Source organism: Melanotaenia boesemani, chromosome 19, assembly GCF_017639745.1.
Source record: "Melanotaenia boesemani isolate fMelBoe1 chromosome 19, fMelBoe1.pri, whole genome shotgun sequence".
Taxonomy (NCBI): Eukaryota; Metazoa; Chordata; class Actinopteri; order Atheriniformes; family Melanotaeniidae; genus Melanotaenia; species Melanotaenia boesemani.
The window spans coordinates 9226857-9253421 of NC_055700.1; the positions used below are offsets into that span (position 1 = coordinate 9226857).

General features: G+C 37.3%; 1 protein-coding gene across 4 annotated transcripts in view; it reads right to left on the reverse strand.

Annotated features, from left to right (window-relative positions):
* The window catches only part of fibcd1b (fibrinogen C domain containing 1b), a 125685-nt gene that overhangs the window by 83164 nt on the left and 15956 nt on the right, over window positions 1–26565 (reverse strand). For 2 of the 4 annotated variants that reach the window (XM_041970758.1, XM_041970761.1), the window contains exons 2-3: window positions 7677–7760; window positions 1325–1804 (exon numbers count right to left, since the gene is read on the reverse strand). In XM_041970758.1, the coding sequence (XP_041826692.1) occupies window positions 1325–1804; window positions 7677–7760 (564 nt within the window). The remainder of the gene's footprint in view (window positions 1–1324; window positions 1805–7676; window positions 7761–26565) is intronic. The other 2 variants (XM_041970762.1, XM_041970760.1) reach the window with 1 other exon arrangement.

A 26565-nucleotide genomic window follows, 5' to 3' on the forward strand; every position in this document is an offset into this window, starting at 1 on the left:
AGTTTACTCACTGACAATAAGTTGCCCCCAGATATTGTGTCCTGTGAGGTAACTCATTTAAATGCTTTATTATGATCAAGAATGTGGTAATAATGATGTAGAACATCATATAGAACAACATATAGAAGTGCATTATATGCTGCATTTCCATCTGCATTAAACCCATGTACAGGTCAGTTTAAACTAAATACTTGTTAAAATTTGACTGTATTCATTGGGGATACCCGGGGAAATCTGCCCCCTAGGCCAGCCCCTCTGGCCATGACTTGAAAGAAGCAAAATAAACAAGGAAAGAGCAGGACTATATTGGGTGAATACAGTAACTTTATACAATCACAGAAATACTTCAGGCTATTATCCTTTGGTGGGAAGAAACTTAGACATCTATTCAACTACAACACTGTCCTTTACTTGTGAGTTTTCTCTGTTTATAATATTCTATACTTCAACTTTGTTATGCTTAAGAAATTATAGTCCTTTCATCAACCTTTTCTTGACAGATAGATAATATGACATATAGAGGTGTTGTTTCCCACCTCTTGGCTTTTGACGTCTTGCAAAAAGGAATGTGTTGTGTGTGTCATATTTGTGAAGGCGGTTGTTAACAAGTTCTGCCAAATACAGATTCTTCCCTCTAATCCCCCCACAAGTTTTAATGTTAATAAATATTCAAATGATCCAGTAACTCAGCAAAAATTACAAAAAAGAAAAGGAAATAGAGATCACAAAGAGCAACCTTGTTTATGTTGTTTTGTTCTCTTTTTTGCTCCCCCATTAATTATCTCTCAACTTTTTAGTTTAGATGGAGTCTATGTATATAAAACCTTTAGAAAATTTTTCCAGCTGACTGTCTCTTTCCTGCAGCTATATCAGTAATATGCTTTTTTCACATTAATGTGTCAGTGTTAATAGTTAATGATGTCAAATAAAATAATATATAAGCCAAAAGAACCAAAGTGGGGGTCTGCACTTCAAAGCAGGTTCAACATATTCATGGTGTCTTTATAATTATCTGGCCAAACTATCACAGTGCTAGGGCCAAGTACAGTACTATGTCTTCAATAGATAAATCACATGTTAATTATATTAATTTACCTCCAGCCGGGCCTTTCATGCAGGAATTAATCTTTTAATCTATTAATTGTATCTTTATGAGAGCAGGGAATCTAAATCCTTCTAAAGTTATAAATAAGATGCTGTGGCTGGGATTGCATATTTTATATGTAAAATTCTGTCTTATTGACAATTCTGACATTAGGTGATTTGTATCTCTAAGATCTATAGTGTGTGTGTGTGTGTGTGTGTGTGTATAAATGTATCTCACCTGTATGAGGCGTCCCTGTTCTGCCTGTAGTGAGTTTAGGTCTTGCCCCAGGTTGCCCTGTCCCCTGCGTAGAGATTCAATGTCCATTTTCAGCTGCCCTGCATGAGCCGTCAGCTTGGTCACCTCCTCACCCAAGTTTGTCAGCAGAACCCGATCCTGGCCCTTCACTGACTTCAGGTCAGAGTCGTGGTCAGTCAGTGAGTGGAGCAGGGAGGTCTGCACACCCTCCAGGCGCATAAAGTTGCTATTGTAGTCAGGACAGTTGGGGTCAATGAAGATGTTGATCCGAGAGCCATCGCCTCTCTCAACAGTGACCAGGGCATTTGCTTCATCCTGATTGGTAGAAATGTGGGGTAGGCCATCAGACATGGGTGGGGCCTGGTAGTGATTCATAAAGAGGATGGTGCCAGTTACAGTGACAGCTAGCAATACAGCCACGAAGAGCAGGATAGTGCAGAGCAAGTAGCTGCAGCTCATCCTCTGTAAGAAAGAAAAAGGGGGTGGGAAGAGATAAGGAAGGAGGAGACATTGTGTATTAGGATACCAATTACTTTAACACCCAAAAAATACATCAAAGCACCTGCTTTTTTTAAATGGAAATTACTTTCCTCTATCACAGTTAAAATGTTCAATATCATTTCCGTCGCACACACGCAAGTGATATGCCCACATCCCCACCTGTCAAAGTGTGTTTTTGAATGATTTATGTGGAAATATAACGCAGATTCCTTCAACTGCCAGTCTTACTGAAAAGGAAAAACTAAGGAACACAACAACTTCTGTAAAACACTGCATGTCATGAAAATACATTAAAATGTGTTTGGGATGCAAATGGTCAAAGACTTACAATAGATGTGTATAAATAGTTTTCTGAGACAGGAAAGAAAACAATATACAAAAACAGCAAGCAGTTCAAGAATGCAATGGCAAGACCAACAGCTAGTATGATGTAGATGAATAAGCAGATTGGTGAATCCTCTTAGAAGAAAACTCTGTGGGGAACATCTTCATTAACCAGGCAATTAAGCTTAGTATTTGATGGCCCTTTCCAATCCAGCTCTATTTTTTCCCATCCAGGTCAGGGGAACTAGTGATGAACAGAAGAGAACTACAAGCTCCAGCTGAGCGACAAACAATGCGTAGCTCCCCCACATCTACATCAAAATAAATCACTAATTGACCTTTTACTGTTTTTTGTTTCAAGGATGTCCGTTCTATAAAAATTTGTGGGCAGATGTTTATGAGTGTTTACATGTAGAAATGAGAGAAAACACATTAATATGTAAATTGGCTGTAGAAGCACATTGAAACCCACTAATAGACAGCTAATGGTCTGCTTTACACAAGAGTTTTATGATTCCTTTTAAGTCAAGATAATCAATTATATCATGCAGAAAGTAGTGCTATGTACATGGAAAATATAAGGCCCATTTTAAAGCCCTCCTTAGTCCAATTGTGCATCCTGGATGATGCATTAAAGGGGTTTCATGTGGGCCTGCTGTGGTTTTCTTACATGAGCTTAGTTTGTTGTCCTGGGGCTTCGTTCACCACCCACATTGGCAGACAAAATATGGGGTCTGCATAAAGTGAACAGCCATTCATGAGTCCCTGCTGGATGACTATGCTTTAAGAATAAGCTGTGAATTTAAAAGCCTGACCCACATTTTGTCTGTTGTTTGTAATAAAGAAAGCACTGTTAAAAATAGAGTTCAGGATGTGGTATTGTTAAAAAAATTAATATATTCAGAGGATAATGTTTTTAAAACTGTTAAAAAAGCAAATGAAAACCCTACAAAAGATCACCAAGGAGCTCTAGGAGACTGGAGTGGTGGTAAATGGTTGCAGCGCACAGCTGCATCCCTGTCATTAAGGGAAACATGACAATTGGCATCAGGAGTTTGCCAGTGAGCGTCTAAATCTGTCTGTTACATTTGGAAACAAGTGTAGTGGACTGATGAAGTTAAAAACTTGACTGTTATATGTTTGGAGAAGAAAACAGGTGAATGATTTAATGTAGAGAGCAATTTTCAAACTTTTAAACATGGGGAGAAACAACAGTTTTGAATTGTGCTGCAGATACTGGCAGTGGGCAATGTTTCAGAAAGGTGAACTTAAATAATGCAAAATCTTGAAGAAAATCAGCATGCTGTCCAAAAAGAAAAAAAAGGCACATATACATATATTGAACAGACAAAAGGCTACAAATACAAAAAGTTGGTAGGATAATCATCTTAAGCACTCAACAAAATATATAATGAACAACAAAGTGGCAAAAAAGTGCATGGCACACAGGCAAGACTCAAAATAAACTAAAGGCCTTTTGATAGAAAGAAAAATAAATCTGGAATGCTCTGTTGTACGTGCAAAAAGATATTTACTCTCTAATAATCACCAAGTGAGTTTTACTGAATGTTGTCTAAAGACTGTTTTGGAAACAGTTCCTTTTCATTTTCAATTTGAACCAGTAAAAACATTGCAAATGTCCACTTTTCCTCTGTTATACTCATAAAGATAAATTTGACCAACTGTGTCAAAACTTTGCAAGCATCAACATCCAGACATCTTTCCTGCAAACTGCTTCATTTGGAAAAAACGTATAGGGATAATTAGATTTGTCTTAATTATTAATTCTCAGTATTAATAATAAATGAGTAAATTAGCTGCATTTATAGAGATCATACACTCACGCAGTGTTGGCGGCACAGTGGAGCTCATTGTTTTGCCCAAGGATGCTTGGGCATGTGAACTGGGGAAGATGGTGACCGCAACCACTTATTCATTGTTTGCCTCCAATTTCAGCAAACAAAAGTATAAATTGTGATATGCATGTACACACTTCGTGCACAATTACTCATGCCATTTAAATGTCTGATGCATATGTACACAGATAATTTGTACACAGTTCTCTCTGCATAACACAACCAGCAGGCAGATGCGCAGAAGAAAAAAAAAAAAAAAATGGAGCACTGCTGTGTCAAAACCTTCCCACTTCTTCCTGTTTTTCATCCAAATACATCATCACAGAAAAGAGCTCCAGGGAAGCAATGCTACACATAACTTTTTTTTTTTTTTTGTCTCCTTGCTCTAACTCATCATGTAGACAGTGACTGCACTATGAAATCTTTCCTTGCATGTCAAAGTAGATTTTTTTTCTACTCTCTGTATGAGTACAGGTGCAGCTAAGCGATTTGACTGTGTGACTGGCTGTGTGTATGGATATGTGTGCATCATGTTGTCTGTGCAGTAGCCTATATATGCATGTGCATAATGACCTTGTGCTGCAGAGTGACACCAGTGTGACATAAGATTGAGCCCCACTTCAGTGGGCTAAGACATCAGTGAATATCCATTGCTTGCAAACTGACTATTAAGATGAAACCGATACGTGATAGCCAGGTTTATCCTGATAGCAAGAAACACAAAATACTTCTACACCATTAACACATGTCTACAAAAGATATAATTCAAGGTAACAGCAACACCGTTTCTGCTGTTAAAGTCAGAGTTGAAAGCTGGCAAAAAAATACCTTGAGATTGTGTGAATGCATAAATTACTACATACTGTAGGCTTGTTGATATTCCAGACTGATCATGAAAGCACAAGCTGATCTAAGATTATATATTGTGTATTCTATGAAGTAAATGTTAGATGACCTTAGGAGCAAGAAAAAAGGCAAAAATGAAGTTAATCTACTGAGAATGTCAGTGGTGTAAAAGTTCAGTTTTTATAAAGGTATAAAACGATGCTCTTACATGTGTCCGTCTCTCATGTCTGTTAACTTTTTCCCAAACAGACCATGTTTGTAGCACCTCATGGTTATGTTTAAGAGTAAAAAGTGGATCTCATTTGGGATGGCAAAACTTAGCTTTAAATCTAAAGTCACCTCACTAAACCTTGGATCCTGCACCACCAGTGGTTGTGTGACAAATTGTGGTGCGTGTTATATTTACTTGTAATGGTAATTTTAATAAAAATCAAATACCCAGTCAAGGTGTGACATGTTAAAGGTAACAAAAAATAATGCTAATGGCTGGTTTAAGCTTGCAACCCAGCAGTAACCTCCTGTCTTTAAGTACAGCTGTTGACACATACATTGTAGTTAAAATATTATACCAGAGAGAGAGAAATATAACGTGTTTCTCCTCTTCTTTTATTTATAGGTACAATGAAATTCCTGGCCTGTTAACTCAGAATTGCTTTTTCACAATGGCATATTTGGGAAGACGGAAAGATGATTTTATTTTATTATTTTTTTTTTAAAGAGGATGTACAACACAGTATAAAAGGTGTGGCACCTGAAACTGTGCCCATTTGCTACATGCTATTATACTGAATGCTGAATCAGGTAGAATCAGAAGAATTGGGTCCGTGCTTTCCTTAACAAGTAAAAATTGTTATTAGAGCCTTGTGGAAGAATTATATGTTTGCAACAGTAACATCCATATGGACTTTACCTCTGACGTCTCCCTTTTTCTAATCAGTAGAGTCATGACTGTTTTAAAGAAAACTAACAATATGAAGCTTTCACAAATGACTGTTATGGTCAAACAATATCACAGAAGAAGCAAATTTATCATTTTTTAATATTTTTAATAACTTAATCCTATTAAATGTACTTGTTGGTCACTTGGAAACCAAAATTGTATAAATAATAAGAACAGAAGGTTCTTGCAAGAAAAAGGCACCAGAGTGTAATTGTCTGAAGCCTCTGGCCCAGACACTTCACTTTGTGAGGGCAGATTGACAAAGTCAGAGTGAAATGGAAAAATAAATTCAAAAAGGGGAAAAAATGGCAGTGTTGGAGGCTATTCTGCTGTCGTCTTAGTTTGATGGCCAGTACAAGTAAAATGTAACAGCAGCCTGCTTCATGTCCCAATAGAATACATGATGTCAGAACTCAGCCTAAAGCTGTAGTACAGTAATGATACTGAGGATGGAATTCATGCAACCTCTTAACACAGTTTTTAACACTGTTTTCCTTTTCCTCTTTTTCCCCCTTTCTTAAAATGAGTCTTTCAATCTCACAGCAAAAGCCCATTCTGCAATTAGTGGCTGGCTTTCACATCCTCTCCTTTCTCTACTAATGCCATGTGGGATTTGAGAGGACGACAAGGGAATTCTGATGGAGAGATTGGAGAGGTGGAGAATCAGAGAGAATTCCTCTCCATGGAGACATGGCTGTCCTCCTACATAGCAGGACTGGCAGACTGTTCTTAAACAACACACTTTGTCTGCTAGGTAGAAAAGCAGAAAATCAAAGGATTGATTTTACAAATTATCTTTTGTTTAAACACAAATACTCACCTACTCAGAAGATTTACAGGTTTATATTTGGCACTACCAAACTAATGCACAAAGAAACTCAAACATATTTTTGCTGAATTGGTGTAAAAAGGCTATCACACCTTCATACATGCACCTGCATTTTAAGTACTGCTTTCACATTTGCATTCAATGCAGATTCTGCACAAATTCTGCTGTGTAATCAAGCTCCTTTTCCTGTGATCACGTCGCTCACATCAAGAAATCTGTAGGGCATACTCCACCTAATTCTTGTCTTTCTGGGTACTTGAGCTGAGGTTGTGCCATTGCTGTTGCTCTGTGACAAAATGTAAAGTGTAATATGAAATAATCCTTAAAATTTACCAACGCAGCGAGAAAGAGGATTGTGATGAGAATCATTGTCAGTGATATTTAATCTCCTCCGCAGGTGACTGAGTCACTATTCAATGAGTGCCCCTATTTTTCCCTGAAAGGAACAGGAAGGAATATATACACTAGTGAAGAATAGTTGAGGCAGTATACGGACTTAATGCACAATATGCTGCAATTTCTCAGTTTAAATATTTCCATCCAGCCAACCATTCACCCAGTAATCTTTTTTTTATATATATTTATTCAAAATCTACTTGTTTCTATTAGCAGATACCGTCCCTTTTTTAAAAAAAATTTTTTAAGGTAAATATTCCAATAAATCAACTTACTCATTTCTCAAAGGTGTACTTTTATGCTATTTTTCTATGATAGTCAATTCAATATCCTTCATTGATTGGTTTTATTGATTTTCTACTGTAAGTTGAACTGAACTATTTGAAGGTGTCACACTGGGTTTGCACAATAAGTATTCTATTGTGTTTTCTTTTTAGTTTTAGCAGTAAACAATTAAATAAGATGTAAATGTTTATTGAATGTTACTGTATGTTAAAATAGCACATTGGAAGTATATGTGGGTTTTAAATTGTCCTTATACAACAACCACAAAAAAGGATGAAAATTTTATCTCAATAAATTATTTTTTGTCAGTCTGCATTTGCCTGAGTGCACATGTGCATGACGGAGACAGGGCCTTACCTTGGCCGGAGTCTCTCTGGCAGTTTCTGAGTCTGACCAGCGATGTTTAAGTTGGGAGGAGCTGGGCACACATTCACAGAACGTCTGCATGGGACAAACAGACAGGGCCAACAGTGTTGGCGTTTCTTCAAGTCACATGTGCAATCAAGCATGCAAGCACATTCACACAAACACAAGCATGTACACACAGAGGAACAAGAGGTTTTTACATTTAAATACGTAAAAAAAAAAAATGAAAGCACTGCTTGCATTTTCTGATCCAAACTCTCAGATCTAATATAAAATCATTGTTGAGAGATAAATGCCGGTTGGACTGATAAATAGTACAAAAGCCTACACACAAAAACGCATGCTGACATAGGCAGATTTGAACAGGCATCTACATCATGTATCACTGAATTCAATACTTTATGACAGGCTAAACACATCTTCCCAGAAATGGCTTTGCAAAACCTTGCTACACAATTTCCTGCTGTATAAAATGAAGACCAATGAAAGAGTACTTTTAACTGTGGATGAGTGTGAGCCATGTGTGTGAAAGCTAGCATTCAGTCATGCAAGTGAATGTGGGCGTTTGTATGCAATATCTGAACATTACGTGCTTCAGTATATGAGCCTATCTGTGCATTTGTCTAGGAGAAGTTCTGGCTGCAGTACAGATAAAAGCAGAGTAATTATGAAAGCAGCAGCTTTCTAAATGCGCCAGGAGAGCACGTAGTTCCGTGACCTTAAACACTGCCGCTCCCACGGTGGAATTGCTCAATTAGCCTGGGACAATAACACCAACACTGAAGCACACATCCACACACACACATGCGCAACTGCCTACTTAAGAGTGGATGAGTAAACATTTGCAATTAATGTATCAGAATTTGTTCTCTATTTGTGCTCGGTGTGATAAATTTGTGTGCATGTGAATGTACGTACGTGAATTACTCTTTAAATTTGTCATATGACCACAAATATCTTACATGAGCAGCAGTCTAAAGAGACTGCATTTTTTATGCATAACAAGCAACCACTGGGTGGCAAAATATAGCCAAAGGTCAGACCCATTGTCTATTGCAGGTAGACTGGCATCATGAAGCCAGAATTATGCTCACTGCACTGGCCATTGCATGAGTGAGTTATGACATTAACAAAGAGGCATAACGGTCTTGACACATGCTGACTCGCTGCTGGCTTCATCCAACACAGTTGACATTGTGACTTTGAAATTCAACTCTGGGCACCTACAAGTGGCTAACTGGGCACCAATGCTACCAGCATGCCATCTGTTGTGGCATCATGTTAATCACACACTTCCATTGGCAATGTTGAGAATGATGAGCATAAACATAGCATGATAGTTGCTTTTATCACTGCAGCTAAAAGAGCAGGTGAATAAGTCACGTCTTGGGATGAAAACAGACATTTTGAATAAGTGTTCAATTAGCCAACAGTGTGTTTAGTACAAACTGAGAAAAGTGTGTGTGAGAAATTATTGCAGTTACATGCATAACAATATGTTATTAGCCACATGCTAGCTCATGGTGCTGCTTATGCTAACTAGCCATGCAGACTGATAGTGGGGGTTATTGTTTTAATCTAAAAAGAAGATTTGTGTTTTAAAAATGTCCACTCCCATTGTAACTTTCTGCTGTCATTTTAGGGCAGTGACAGCATTATGTTACATTGTTTGTTGTTTTTTGTGCTCATCCATTTTCAATACCAAACGTCAAGATTCTACGTATTTTACTGAACTCTTCAGACGCTGCCATTATCACATGCCTCTTCTTCTTTCACCAAGTTAGACAGTTTTGCCTGACTTCTGTATTTTATCACAGCATTTCCTTATTGTTGACAATTTTGCTCACAGGGTGCTAATGAGATCAGCTTTGACAAATCCAAACAACAAAAATTAAGATGATAAATAAATCTTAAAACCTGTAAAGTAAGTAAATAATTCTTCAATGTTTCAACGTGTGGATGTGATGTTTTTACAACCAAGTCAACTCATACATTGTTTATTTTGTGTAGAAACACAGGCAGTTCAAGAAACTGCCAGGTACTGTATAGCTTGTACTTATGCTAGCTGACCAAAACTTCACCCTTTCACTCTTAGCATTCTCTTCCAGTTTGCTAGACAACAAGGAAGATGGGGGAAAAAGGAACCAAGAGAGAGAAAAATGATGGTAGTGGTTGGTGGGGAGTTATGAGAGGTGTGCTGAATTGTAATGAGCAGCCTACGGGTCAGTGATAGAAATCCATGTCTGTTCTGTCTAAAACATTGCAGCTGCCTGTGCTTGCCATACATAGGAGCTACAGAGCTACACTACTAAATAAACCTACTTCACAGTGACATGGCTAAACAAACTAACAAATAAGTTACATAGGGAAATAAATTTCAGGTTTTGATCGATATATCTTAAATCCTTAGATGCATGTATGCCTCGCTAAAGCGCAAAGACATAGGTGTGTATGTGTACCACTCATATGGTGCAAATTATGTGCTTGCTTCATGTGAGAGGGAAAAGAGAAAAACAGCATACATTACAGTTACAGGTGAACTCACACACGGAACAAAGGTTGTATGCAGCAGCTGCAGCCCACTCAGATTTCTCATGCTCTCCCTTCCTATTACACCAAGCAGCATGTATCGGGGCTTTAGTTTGCTTATCCCCGTGTCTGCTAATGCTCACATTGGGGTTCTTTGCTGCTTTTGCACAGAAACATGCACACAGGCACCACAAAACACCAATATCTGTGGGGTTTCTTGCTGGCAGTGGTCCCGTGTGGGCTTGACTGCTTCGTAGTGTTTGTTTAGTGTTAATCTGACTCCACAAGCTCCACCAGCAGAGGGGATTTAAACTTAATAGAATATTTGGGCTTTTTATTGGTTGGACCTTACATACAAAATCCTATCTGATGAGGCACATCTAAAAAAGACATGAAGACTTATCCTGGGTGTGCCTGCTTGTGCATGTGTGCACTTTTAGAATGAGCATGAGTCTTTTAGGCAAGAATCCCAGCATTATTTCTGAATATTTTGATTGTTAGAAAAAGTTGTTTTTGGACTATATGAGCTCACATTGCAGAACGCCTATATGGCAATGTGTCTAACAGGGAATTTAGCAAGGTGTGTTTAAGACTTCTGCTCCCTAAGCTGTTGATGGAGTGGAAGAGGCTTTGCATATATTCACTTGTGGGCTTACTAATCATTTAACAGGACTTGCAGAATGTTTAATAAGAGGACTAAACCTGACAGAGTGATGAAAAAAGGAAAGGGTAGAGGAGAGAAAGGGGGGGATAAGAAGCACAGAGACATTGTGCCACTGGTAAAGGGGTTTAACTTAGTTCTTCTATACTTAATATCGGGGAAGATGCAAACTTATCTGCAAGCACAGCAATGCTCTCTAAAAGCCACAACAAAAATAGCATTTAACAGCAGATAAATGCATTAATGAATAAATAGGTCTGTAACAATCCTCCAACAAAAACAATAAGGGGGTATTTCTAAACCTGGCTTTGCATTGACTTAAAGATAGCACTCAGCACATACATGTCCATAAGGTTTGAGCCTAAGAGATGTTTTCCATTTAAAGTAGATAAATAATTTGTTTTACAATTAGTCTACAAATGTAGTGATTATATTTCATTTGACCTATAATACAAAGAAAGCTTCACACTCTTGGGTAATCCCATTTACCAACTGTATGCCAATTATACACAAGTGTGGTTATATGAAAAAGAGCAGCAACATCACTTTGTTTTAAAAAGTTGCAGGGGCCATAAATGCTCTGTAAAAAATTTGCATAGTGGCACATCAAAATGGCTTTGCCAAGTCTGTGTGCTTGTATTTCCTGCTCATAAGCTCATGCACAGTAATGAATTGGAGTTTTTAATTCTAGCATTGAAGTTTTCATCAAGATATAGAGATCTATGAGCTATTTTTGGGGGGCTCCAACTGGAGTTTTGCTTTGTTTTTTTTTTATTTATTTTCCTTCTTTTTCTTTTTATCATTGTTCTTTGGAGTAAAATTGTGCTGCTAAAAGGAAGTTTAAAGTCAAGCAGTTTCTGTCAAGTGCCATTCAAGTGCTTGTGGTACTTTTCTAATTCATGCTGTTCAGAATATACCACAAATTTGTATTGCCTATTTTTAATCTTTTTGACATGAAACATAGAAATATGAATACAAAGCAAAGACTAGATGAAATCTGATATAAATACAGATATAATTATTTTTGCAGCAACACTGCGCAGGGCAGTTAGACAAAGTTGTATTACCTTTCACACCTTCCTTATTAAACAAGACAGGTGTAAAAAAAAAAAAAAAAAAAAAAAAACTTTCCAATTTGCATTGCATAAACAAAAGAGTTATTTTGTTTATGTCTACTATCTTTTCTGCAGACGACTGTGATTTAGGTCTAGATATTTTAGAGGACAGTGACACTGTGGATGTGATGACCAGAATATCAGCTCTTAGAGACTCTAAAAGGACTATTCCCTGTTCAGCTGATTATAGTGCTGGAAATATTTTAGGATTAGCTGGCCACTAGCGCACAAATAATGATTACCCAAGCCACCAGAAGGAACACTGTTATTAGGTAGTAGTATAGGTACAATGTGAGATATGATGGCAGACCCACACAATTCTGTTTTTCTTGCCTCCGGTCCAAATACAGTTTATAGTGAGTTGTTATGTACTTTTAGGTTAGACAGAAGGAAGAATATAAAATCTGTCTACAAACTTTTTTTTTTCAATTATTTCCACCATTTCCACTAAATTAAGATATTTTCCTTTTGTTTAATGACTGCTTGGATTGCGCTAGTTATATAGGGAAGAAAATATTTCTTTCAGACCTTTTCAAAACTGTTGTTTGTCCAAACTAAACAACATGCCAGTTAGAATAATTCACTTCAGAGTAGGCCTGAATGATTTTGGAAAAACATAAAAAAATAAATAAATAAAAAAATCCAGTTGGGATTTTAGAGACAAATATTGCGATTATATTTTAATATGCAATTTGATCTTTTTAAATTCCAGCTTCTGTTTAGTGTTAATGCAGAAATTCATTGATAACATGAGATGGAGGAATTCTACATGAAATCACATCAAAATATATACTGCTTTATATTTTAATACAATTACCATCCGCAGGATGCAAGTCTGAAGGTTACATTTCTTCTAGAACAGGTTTATTCTTTGTTCTCGTATTACAAACTAAACAGGCTGATGTTATATATTTTATTTACACCACATCAAGTACTTTTTCTCTTCATGCTTTCTGTGTTGCACATGGCAGTTACACTGCATGTTTGGCAAGTGTGCAAACATGTAGGTGCACACTCCAACCTACAGACAAAAAAACTCATGTCAGATAATGTGTTGCTTCAGACACTGGAAAATCAGACTAAAATCAGCATTTTTCAAACTCTCGCAGGGAGGTGAAGAACTTTATGTCCAACGCAGACACAACTGAACAAGCTGACTCTACTGTCATTGTAGTCATGTCTGAACTGTATTAGAACTTTTTTTAGGGTTCACTAACATTAACACATTATCTGAGATCTGAACTTTAAGAATATTTAGAGTGACTCCATTCATTGGTGATGGTAAACTCGACTGAGTCGAGTTTAAATGAGTCCTGATATATTATTTGGTCTCTTCAGTTTGCTCAGGGAATGAGTCTTTGTGAAACAGTGGATGCTGCAGATTTGAAACCTGAATTAGGTGCCGTGTCACATGAAAATTAATCACACTTCTTTACAATTTGCTAATTGCAACATTATAAATTTCTATTTTGATTTGAAAATTATTCATCATTCAATCCTACTTCAGAGATGTGATGCACTGAAATGCATTAAAATGAAATGATTTTTTTCTACAGATATTGTTGTGAGCTAAGACATAGCAGTGTTTTGAGTTTACAGTTCTGTATTTATGTGGGGAACTATATAAATAACGAGCAAGGATGGCACCACATTTATCTTGTACTGCACACTCATAACTAACAGTTGAAATAAGAACAAAAACACACACACTATTCTTACTTTCTTTACTCAACATAAATTATCTATGTGCCAGTCTAATTGTGCTTTGAGTAAAGGAGTGTCCTTCCTATATCAATCAAAATATGCACATCCATGAAACACAATCAGCTACATCAGCTAAAAATGTATGCATGCAAACACTGAGAGAAATGTTTTTCACCTTCAAAACAAGACAGCATGCAGAGAAAAAAGAAAGAGGAGAGGGCTGCAGGGGACCAGGGGGCTTGAGTTCAATCCTAAGAGACAAATCACCCGCTCAGCCCTCCAATACTTGTCCTTGGAGCTTTTACAGGGACTGAGTTTGTCACCCAATGTCCCGAAGACATACACACACACACTGGAATGTAAAAACACCATCATTGCAGCCTCTAATATAACGATCAACATGATGTTAGAATGTTTTGTCTGGAAGCATCATGTAAAACCTTTTTGAAGAAAAAAATTTTCATTTACATTGAAAACCCAGCGATGGAAGATCTACAAACGTACAAAAATGATCAACTCTACAAAAATAAAAGATTAACTTTTTCAAATTTTGCTTTATTTTTTTTTCCTCTGATTTGCCCATCCCCAAGCACCTAAAGACATTTTTGTCTCTGAATTTTCTTTTCAAGTTGGCAAATATTTTTACTTATTCCACTCATTTTTGAATGGGCTTATTTCCCTGTCTTCATGAATGCCTTACTAAATGTGATATCGGGCTATACAAATAAACTTGACTTGTCTTGACTTAAAATTAAACTTTTATATGCAAGATGTAAGTTAAGTATGTAAGATTTCAGTATGACTGCATAACATGTCAGAAACATTAGACTCAGGAGCATCAGTGCACACATGCTAGATAGTCATCCAGCAGTTATATATTTTAATGGGGATTAAAAATGCAAAAACAGCACTTTGGTTAAAGTAAAAATGTTCTTATTTTACTTTGAGTGTTCTCAAAAACAGAATGATCACTTTGCTAATGTGTCCTTAAAACGCATAAACAATCTGTTTTAAAGAAACATGCCCAACCTTCCATGAAATAGCAAAAATGTAATTATCATGCTAAACCACGCTTTGTGTGTGTCAGGAGTAATCAAAATGACTCCCATCAAGGCATTCTCACATCTCAGCTTCACAGCCTTACGTGTCTTTCTGTCTCCTTTCCAGACCTACTTTAATTTTGTTTTTTGAAATTGCAGACCACTCACAGCTCTGATTGAGACTGCAAGCACAGTTAGGTGCACCAGCACAATCATGCAACACAAGACACATACTAACCTTGGCAGACAAACACATTTACACACAACCAAGACGATATACAATAAAAAGGCAAGACAAAGCTCCACCCTACAGCTTTGCTATTTTAAAAGCAATGTGATCAGTAGTCAGGCTTCTTCTAACAAGCAGAACTGATGAGCTTCTTCTCCTTTATATTTATCTGTGCACACAGCCCCATGTTCAAACCATACAGGTTCTCATAAATAATGCATGTCATGGATACTGGTGTCTTTGCTTCATGGTACAGCTACCTTACAGAATGACTTAGGGTTGTATCCAAGCAGTACTTTAAAAGGTGTTCTTTCATGTATGCATGTGTACAGTATGAGTTTACATATGTCTGGCTCCATCCATCTATGTCATTGTGTGTCTCTGCAGCAAAGCTTGCATGCAGATGATACTCTAAACCTCAACATAGTCGGCAACAAGATCAGATTTTGGTGCAGATGATGCACAACAAACATGGTGTTTGCTCCTGTACCTGCACTCTAGAAAGATGATAGGTCTGTACGTGGGAGTTTGATTAGGGATGTCCAAAGCTTCATTTATGTGAAAATTTGCATGCATCTCTATTAGTTTGTGTTTTTATGTGTGAATGTGTGTGCATGTGAGTCAAGGATACCTTGGCTGAGTGCTATTGAGTGGCAAGTGCTGCATGTTTCTTTTTCTGTCCTGAGGGGAAGTTGTGTTGTAGTAGATATTGGTCTTTTAAGGTCATGGGTTTAAATGAAGTGAACTTTCCAATCATGAGCTCAAGTTTTTCTTATAGTTCCTCTAACCTATCAAGGGCAATATTTCACCTCTCTGTGCTTTCTTTGCTGAGGAAGACTTCAAGATAAGAAAAACAAAGATAAATGAGTTAATGGCTTTGCATGGACTCACTGCACAGGGGGTATAAGAGCATTATATCTCAATTTTGTTCATTAACATCAGTTCAAAAATGTTTTTCTTTTTGTTTTTGTGCATCAATCATAAACGCTCTCATCTGAATGTGGGAATATTGCCTCTGAGATAGCAGTAACAAAGATGCAACATACCAAGAGCATACCACAGCTGGTACTACTCATAAAAACAAAATCAATTTTCTCAATAGGGCCTGCACTTATATAGAAGCGCTCAGATTTTCTGTGTTCAACATCCTTTCTGACACTACTGGTAGTGAGTGCACTGCATACTGTCGAACTGGGATATGTATGCATCATAAAGGGCCGCTTAATAGATTGTGTAGGGGTTTGATCGTTGCGTTTTCAATAGCTATTTTCAGTCACAGGAAAATGTTAATGCTCTTGTTTAAATGGTTGAGAATGTCACATTCAGTCCCAAAGGACAGTTAACTGATTTAATTTCTCTAATAATCACAGGATCATAACTCTGCATGGCCTTGAAATAAGTGAATATATTTCTTCTGTGGCAGATCAGGACAGAGACAAGGATTTAGAGTCCTTACTGAAAATACATATTCATGATAAAATAGAGACTTTCAACAGACAGCCAAGACTGAAGCAGGAAATCTTGTTCTCATAAATGTCCAAACATCCATGGGGGCTGTGTTTATTTTTAACTACAAAACAAAACAGAACAGAAATTCTGGAAAATTTCCCTGCACTTAAAACATTTTCTTCTATGATAAATGGCAAGGCAAATTAATTTCCATGTAAACACCTGAATATAATGTGTTAAACATTAATATAAACTCATTGTGGATATGAATTAACTTACTTTATATGATTCATGATTGTACTGTATGACAATATGTTCAAAATCTTAATTTGGGATTGCCCATTACATTAGAAACACTGCTAAATGTGAACATTACTGACCATCTTTTGATTGAATTAAATAAGCCACAACACTTCCACATCATTTACATGAAATACTATACATCTATACACCAGATCATGGACAACCTGTATGGTGGGCCCCACACAGATTATGCTTGGGTACATGGTTACTGTACAAGTAAAGGTTAGAAATTGGCATATTATCTGCAGCCTATCTGAAACATGTAAGGCCCATGTGACAAACTAAGATGGGCATCTACTTCAATAATGGATTGGAAATGAATGCATGAGCTTGTAAAAAAGCAAAACAAATTTGGGTTTACCAGATGAATGGGGAAACAGATGAGGAGCCCACCAAGCACCCTCCAATATACACACATTGGCAATTAATTTGGAGCCAGTAGGGATCCCATTCACCATCCAATGCAGGGCCCATTTTCAGTTAATTTACAGTCTGCTTAGTCTCCTCGTATAAATTTTTGCAGGGAAACACACATACTAGTTTGACAGTTATAAATACATTAAAAAGTAAAATAAGTTAGGTTGGTGAATAACGTGGGAGAAAACTGTGCACCCAACAATTTCTGGTGCTCTTTACTCAGATGATAATCATTCATTATCTTAAAACACATTTTAAACTTGATTAAACACGTGTGAGGTATTTTACATGTATTTAGAAGGTTGTAATGCTGTGGTGTTGACAAAAAACAGTCACAGTCAAACATTTAATATCTGCCAAAGTACTCAAAAACACCCAAAGTGGTAGCTTTGCTACCATGAGTGCCATTAGTAGGCCTGTCAAAGTTAATATATACTTCCAGAATGCAGTTATTTGAACTGACTGTAATAATTTTGCAAAGCATTTTACAAAATCATGCCTCTATTTGCCCATATGAACAGCTGGATTAATCTAACAGATATGCCATATTTAATCACAAGCTGCATATTATTTTTTTTTACTCTTGCACTCTCTTCATCTGCAGTGTTATAATGAAATCAGCTGTTCATCATCAAGTGTGTAAGTTCAAATGGTTCAGTCTTTTGATGGTTGTGTTTTAACACCACAAGATCAAACCACTGCATTAGCCAGATACAAGAGGGAAGGTTAAATGTGAAGGAAGAGATATGTTAGATTTGCTTGCTTACCTAAAGAAAAACTACAATAAAACAAACAGAAAAAGAAAAGTAACTCATAAACATGATGATTTATAAGGTGACACCATCTGTGCTGATGTGACTGGTTGCTCCAAGAATTTCCAAAGCTTAACACTTATACTTATTAGACTGATGACTGATATAGAATGTATTCAATGTCTTTCTTTTCCTTTTAATCTTGATTTAAATAAGCTGACATTAACCTGGCTTCCAGATCTGAAGAAAATCAGCAGACAAAATTATGCAATCATCTAATTTAGGTTTATTCCAAATCTGGCATCACGCTAGAGATGATTTTCCTTGATGATGGATTTGATTAGGTGTTCCAAAAACCTTCCTTTTGTTCATTTGAAATACATCCAAGCTTTACATTTCCTAAACAAAAGCTGAAAAACCTTCTCATATCATGCACTGACTTTCTGACACTTTAACTCTGTACTTCTCTCCACTGACAGAGATAAACACAGTACAAGGAAACTGCTTAAGAGAATTTTCTACTCATACAACTGTTATCCAAATGAGAGAAGAGCTTTGGCAGGTGAAGTGTACATTTAAAATAGATATTCAATTCTTTCTGAAAGCTAAGACTCCTTGATACTCGAGCTCAAATATCTGAGCAAAAACAGCAGATTGCTTTCTGAGAGGTGGTGCACCTGTCTTTTTTTTTTTTGTTTTTTTTTTTTTCTTGGGAAGAAATGAGGCTCTGTCAAATAAAAGCTGTCCAAATAACATTAGGAAGAAAGCTAAAGCTAGGAAGAGTACATCAATGCAGAGTGACTGCACAAGTAGACCAACTGAGTGTGGTTAGCTTGTGTTAAATATCAATCATGCTCAGAGAGTAGCAGACAAGCAATGTATTACACGTACTGAACTACCAAAATGAAGTCAAACTCATCATGTCTGATGGGTGTTCTATACCAAGTCACTATAGTTTTATACTTTAGAGGGTAAAAATAAGAATTTAGTAGATTGTAATTATTCTAGATCAGGACAACAGGTCAGCAGCTGAGCTAAATTTAACTTGAGAGTTTTTATAAATCACACCATAATAGATTAAAGCATAAAATACAGTTGCTAATGGTGAAAATGAATATCTTGTCATAACATAAAATTCTAATACTTCCATTTTTATTAATTTAATCAACTCATCCTCACATGAATACAGTAAGTAATGATGGCGTGCACAAGCATATGTGCAGCCCACTCTTAAAATGTGGGAACTTCAGAATGAAGAAGCATAAGAACTTAATTAATGCAACTCTCTGCTGACAATTCCACTGGAGTTACGAGATTAAACCACTTCATTAGTGTCTGGGGAGACAACAGACGAGATGAGAGAGGCAGAGCTTGGGGCGAGTGGAATGGGGAGACATGGAGGGAGTAAGTGCCTCCTTTGTTAGTGTTTGAAAGAGCCACTTTCAAAGCAGTAATTATGACGCAGAAAGAATGTAATTATTTTCCCAGAATGCCAGAGGCCTTCAAGTGCCACCTAATAGTGATGGGTGACAATCTAATAGACCACTGATATAAGTAGTGTATGAAGCTTAATTGGTGTTTAAACTTGTGGCTTGTCTGAATGCAGCTCAACTCTTTCCTAAATGTGTCAGCTGTTACTGCACCTTACACGATAAGACAAATTTGATTAGAGAAACGCAGTGTCACTGTTTATCACCATGCAATCTGACAGCCTGTAGTAATAAGCCTAGGTGTATAAAGTATTGTAAAAATGATGAAGTCATTCTTATGTTTTCCACTTTTCCAAAGATCTTTAAATTACTGTAGTTTTTACAGGATGATTAGACACGAAGATAATAGATGGCAATAATAACACAGCTTTTTGTCGTTTTTGCTTTATTAGTAAACAGGACAGAGAAGTACCTCACCTGAAATTACTTTCTCACATGAGCTTAAGTGACAAAAATAAATGGTTGACTATAATGGATGAACCACTTTGCACCTTGTTGAAGGTTTTCCCAGCATACTAGTGTCAACGCAGCTTATGGGAAATGAAGCATTCTCCGCTTAACTCCTGAGGGAAGACTGCAGTGATGAGTTAAAATGTCTGGACTTCTAATGGAAGGATTGGTCCTGAGAACTAACCACGAAAAGGATTTCTTTTTTTTTCCTTGAGTGTGTGTCAGCTCACATTTACAAACTCTCTTCACACTGTCATTTCCTTGGCTTGATACTCTGCTAAACAGTCGATTCAAGAAGCTTAGTAGTCTGATTGAAATTGTAAATCTATTTTATTCATTTCCAGATTTTCATTTTGTAAGATCTGTTATTGGAAGGAGGCTACTGAAAGCTCAATATGCTCAGTATGCAATGACATTTAGAGAAAGCTAATTCAACAAAGTGGTGCAGCTGGTAGCAAAAGATTCTCAAAGAAATTCTGCTCATCAGGAGCTTCGCATCTGCAGGTTGTGTGAGTGTGACTGATGCAACAAGCAGACAGAACTTCATTTTAATAAACAGTGTATTGGGGAGGTTGCATTTGTCACCACCCCCAAATCTCTGATCACTGTTTGACCCATGCCCTGGCTCACAGCGAACTTCTAATTGTGACAAGGCCCATATGGTGGATAATTATTCTGAATAATCTGTAACCATGGTGACGACTGATCCTGGTGGCCATCGATGCTTCCTGTTCATGTCCGGCTCAGTTTCGTTGGAGGCTGTTTTGCCTCTTTGCCCTCCTAAAGTGCTGGGGATTACAGATGTACATTATCACTTTAATCTTCTCTTCAACCCCATCCATCAGCTTCACAGCTCCCGCAGAGAGACACCCACTGCCACTCAGCGGATCTCCATATGGCTAAGGACAAAAGTATATTTCCCTGCTCATGTACTTTATGAAAGTAGTCCAGTGTAAACATAAGATCTTATTCTGCCAACAGTCATGTCCTGTCTCGATAATCCACTCCAATCCTCATCTACATCATCTCCCTCTGGTGTTTATAAGTGTATGCTCGAGTTGCTGTTAAGCACATACTTAATCTGTCTGCCCCATAGACAGTCATCTTTTACAAAACGGATAAACAAGCCTTTCACTCTCGAGGTGTAGAAAATGGCAAACAAAACACACTAGTGAGGCATCCCACCAGATATGCTCTCAGCTGCATGAGCATGAAATATGAAATTGCTCTGAGTCATAAACTGAGACGCAACAGCAAGATTTTGCTGTTGAGTCATAAAGAAGGTTAAAATTGCATCAGTAATAAGGTTTTAAGAACGTATTAGGTAAAGATTACAAATAATAATTATTTCTTCAGAAAAAGCTCAACGTTTTTCCATGTCAGGTGAAAATTTTCCACAAGACAAGAAAGTTACAAATGCAGAAGCATGTGGAGCAGTTGTCAGAGCTGGAGTTTTGTCCAGTTAGTTCACTGGTAGCTTCTGGGAAGAACCAAAGCCACTACCTCTCTTGATCATCCGTGACCCACCCCCACTACAGGCTGACAGCAGTTGTCGCACACAAGAAACACATCTCAGCCATCTAAAATATAAAATACAGTTTCATCATTTTTTTCACTGGCTCCTGACTGACAGGGTATGACCTCAGGGTGAATAACATCACCCTATCACAGCAGAGGTCAGCACACCAAAATCCATGACCTCTCATCCAAAACCCGTCATCATCCCTGCATCCTCCTCCTCCTGCTTCTGCTCCCCTTGACCACACTGCCCCATCGTGCTAAAGAGTTTCTCTCTTCATCTTCACCACATTTGCAATAAATCAATGTGAGCTGAGGGGCTGTAGAAATAGTGTGAGTCTGATTGATTTCTTATGTTAGCACATTATAGAAGCCTGTGAGGAGCCTGCCAGATTCAATTCCCTGAGTGAGGGAGGCTGTGGAGGAGAGAAAATAAGTTTAACATGTGGTGGGGATTAAAGAAAGATTAAAGAAAGATGAACCAAAACAAAGCGGATGGACAGTTTAGAAATCTGTCACTGATTATGTGACAATTTTTCTGTCTCTGCATCTGTTGCAAAGTCCCTGGTCTTATAATTTATTTTTTTCCCCTTTTTGTCAAAAGAATTCTCTTGCATCTGTCACAGTCCAACTCACTCATGCATGCTTAATCTGTAAGTCATTGCACCTGTAATGAAGATTTAACTAATGGTGACAGACATAGCTAAGACATGGTTCTGCACTGACAGGCTTTATTAATGATTAAACTATAATAATCTCAAAGTATAGCTTTTTTTTTAAAAAAGCATACTTTAACATTTGTTATTACTTGTCATCCACTCTATCTGCCCAGTATATTTCCCAATTCGGTGCAACTCTATCATCAAACTTAGCTGAGTACTGTATTCACTGCAGTTACGGAAATATTAGCATGCTAATATGCTAATCCAAGATGAACAAGATTCAAGTTTCTGGATGTTTATTTGCCTTGCTCTATTATACTTGAAAGATATGCAGTGAAACTGAATCACTTCCCAGACTGCAAGTGTGAGTATAGGCTAATTAATAGTAAGAAATGCAGCATGCTAACATGCTTGCTTGAAATAGCAAGACTATTTAAGCCAGCTCTCTTTCAGTTTAACTGAAGTTAACTGAAATGTCACACAGCATGTTCACTTTTGTCCAGGTTATCACCACCTCATGTGCACTTGAACAGGATAATATTGATACCTGCCATAATCTATCATGCCTGAACAAGATCCTACAGAATTAATAAGGATTAGATTTACTGTTGCCTAAGTTCCTTTCCTGGTTTCCTGTTGTATTTTATAATTCATCCTCTTCTGTAGTACATTCTATTTTACTTCCTATTCTCCACATGTCAGGTTTTATTTGCTACTTTGCTTCACCTGCTCATCATTTAGTTTGTTCCCCTCAGTGTGTATTTACCCCTTGGTTTCTTTTGTTCATTGACATATTGTTGTTGTTTCCTCAGTGTCATCCTTGTCATTCCACGTCCGTTTTAGTTTGCCAGTCCTGTTACCATCAGTTATTATCATTAAACATTCGTTCCTGCATCTATCTGCCTCCTGCCTCTTCACCTTGCATTTGGGTCCTCATCATTCATTCACGCACTATGCATTCATAATATAATATAATATAATATAATATAATATAATATAATATAATATAATATAATATAATATAATATAATATAATATAAGGCTACACTGCGGTGTGGTCATTAAGTAATCCTTAATGGATAATATAATATAATATAATATAATATAATATAATATAATATAATATAATTAAGGCGGTGTGTCTGCATGTATATATGTGTTATCATTGGTGTATTATGACCTCCACTTATGATCTGACAATTTCTTGTAAGCAAATGATTTATACATATGACAGGGCAACAAGCCAACAGGGCCATGACGGTCTGCCAGCGTAAAACTATAGGAGGAGGCAAGGAACAAATAGCACCAACTGCGGATTTTCTCTGCGAGCCAGCGCACAGTGATTAAGACGTGGGAGGAGAACATAAACGAGGGAGGCTTACTACCCCAACAAGTTGGAAAATCTGTTTCTTGTTGATTGGAAAAGGCAGTTTCCCCATCAAGATCTGTTCCCCCTGTGAGAACTATTCTTTCTTCTAAACACAGAGGGGTGAAAAGTAAGCTTGATTAGATGTAGTTCGCAATATTTATGAAATCACAAACCTCTTCACTAGAACCCACTATACGTTAGAATGCAATTCACGATTCCAGCATTAAATGGAAGTAATTCTTGCACAATGTCCCTTTAAAGGTTTTAGCGCATATAACGCATGCGCGGCATCCATCATTTATGATGGCGAGACATGGAGGTGTCTAAAGATGGAAGATGTTTTAACACCCACGATTTTTCTGGTGAGAGAGTTCAACACCCACACTTTTCCCATATTTTTAAAAAAAAAAACACTTTTCACATTGCATTTCATAAACATCACTGTTCTGGTCCTCTCTGTGTCTGCATAGGTAGAATGGCAACCACTTCCAATGATACCACATTTCAGCAGTTCATGTATCCAGGTCTTAGAGCAGTGATCCCCAGTTCTGGTCCTCAAGGTCTACTATCCTGCAGGTATTACATGTTTCCCTGTTGCAACACACCTGATTCAAATGAAATTGATCTCTGACAAGCTCTGCACAAGTCTGCTATTGAACCATTAATTTGAGTCTGGTGTGTTGCAGCAGGGAAAAGACAAAGTTTGCAGGACAGTGCACACTGAGGACTGGAGTTGGGGGTCCCTGCCTTAGAGAACTGATGCTGTGATGGCTTGAAAAGCAATCTGACTTGTGGTATTTTACCATTCTCACAATCATTATATTTCCCATTTAACTTACCTTAACATCTGCATATTATTTCTGCAGCTTCTTAATTTATTCTACATCAGTGATCCTATGACTTACTCCATTCTTTGTGGAATTTTACTTTCAGTGTCACTAAAAATAAATTTTCAGTGCAAGTTTCCAAGTGCATCATTCATATTTCTTATGGTGGTTTGGCCTGTTTTACAGCCTTAGAGTTCAACAGATTTTTGAGACTAGAGGATTACTAGGAAAACCCTCGAAGTGTTGTAAAAACAAGCATGTAGGGAGCAACCAAACACATCACAACAAGAAAAAGAAACACACCTCAATGATTCAAAGCTAGAATTGTGTGCCTAATGATGGCAAGATGATTAAATATGTTTTGGCATTTTTCACAAACTGCTTTTTAAATTCTACTATGCACTTTGAGCTCTAACAGCATTTAACATTCAATTGCTCTTAAGATCACATCAGAAAGGTTCAGTGATCAGTCCTGATTTTTGACTGATTTTGATTCTTTTTTTAAAGTTTCCTTTAAAATAAACTCCAAAGAACTGTGTTGTGGTTGGCTGCCATAAACATCATACAAAAATTCAGAAGGGAGGTGGGGGTGGGGAGTGGGAGTGGTGGGGGATTGATCTTTGCCCATTGATGTCCAAAGTGCTCTTTTGTCACCTTTTTTTTTGCGTGTTGTGTGGCCCAAAATAACAAATAAAACAAAATAATAATTTAGATCTTACATGCACTTACTGCCCTGAGGTGCACAGACATGCCCTCCTGCAGTGAAGCAGCTAGAGATAGTGGTCTAGAACCGAGGGAGGAAGTAAATAGCTGCTGGTCTGGTGAGTAGGTTTTGCAGCAATTTTTGCTTGTGCACGATCTATTCTTGCAATATGACTGACAAAGTAAAGTGAGCATCCCGTGTAGGTATGCGTGTCTAAATCTGGACACACCTCTCATAAGTTAAAGCCACTACTTAACCCTACAGTGTGCTGAGGGGAAAAGTATGTCAGGCTTCTTTATGTTTCTAAATGAAGTCACTCTTTTGTCAGTTTCAAGTTGTCTGTCCTTGATGCATCTATTTGTACCAATGTTTACTGAGCAACCAACGTTTTTTTCTTGAAAAAAGTGCCTATGTCCTATTTTAGAGCAATGAGTTTGGCCAGGATTCTTTATTGTTAAGCCTAAAAGCACTGAAGTCTTGTAACTAGGACATACTATTTATATCAAATAAGTAATGTTAGTCAGTGGAAGGTACAAACTTAGAGTGGATGCTGGGCATTTATACTGTTATGGTACTTTTCTTCATGTAACTTATGTTGCTACCATATTGTAAATACAATTGCCTTTCAATCTGAAATCCAACTATATATGTAGGACTAATGTTATGGGTAAAACAATTTACAGTTTTACTCTGTGGGTTAGGGTAGGCCTGTGTTTTATTTCTCTGACCTTGTGAAACAAATAAATGTGTTTTTTGAAATCTGATTTTTCGAGTGACAGACATCTGTATAACAAGATGTCTGAACTACGTTTGAACAACCAATTTATCAATAAAGCTATAAGTTAACCTTAATACTTCAGTGTATTTCCAGAATGAGTGTATTAAGGAGAAAGATGCTGTGGCGGTCAAACAACTGGATGCAGGTATCAAGTGCAGCTGGAACTGGTCTTGGCTCAAATTAGAAGGCAAAGTTAAAGTGAAAGGACAAGAGCTGCCATTTCATCTGTCAGATGTGTTAAATACTTTATCATACATTCACACTGGCCTGTAACTATGCTTATTTTTTTCTCAAAGTGCACCAGATTGATGCTTAAAAAAAAAAAAATGTCCACAATTTTCTTCCAGGGGAGCATGCCCCTGGACCTCCCTAGAGGGGTTGTATCCTTATCACCTTTTTCATCTCTGACCCGTTTTCACCTCTGTGTCAGGCTCTTTTTAGTGTCTAGTCAGATCAATAGAGTCCACCACAGCCTCCTCACCAGCCACCTCCACAGAAGTTGTTCAACGTTCCAATCAGGTAAAATACTATTTTTGCTTTGCACCACCCCCTAACAAAGATATAAGGTGTGGACAGTGATTTGGTATGTTACATTCTTCATGAATATGGGTTTCTGTAATTCAAACAGTTAAATTGTAAGGTCAGTTTCTGTTGGGTGTTTCACAATGTGACAGCAGATAGACATAAAGACATTCATTCAGTCCTACTACAACTAGCTTCGCCTCATTTCTTTTTCTAACTTTGACACTGAGAATATCAATATAAATGTATGACATTATGGATCATTTCCAATCAAAAAGCAATAGAGAAAATATAAAACTATGTGAACAAGTTGCACACTTCAACATGGACACTGGTATGACGCAGCGTTTGATTTTACAAGC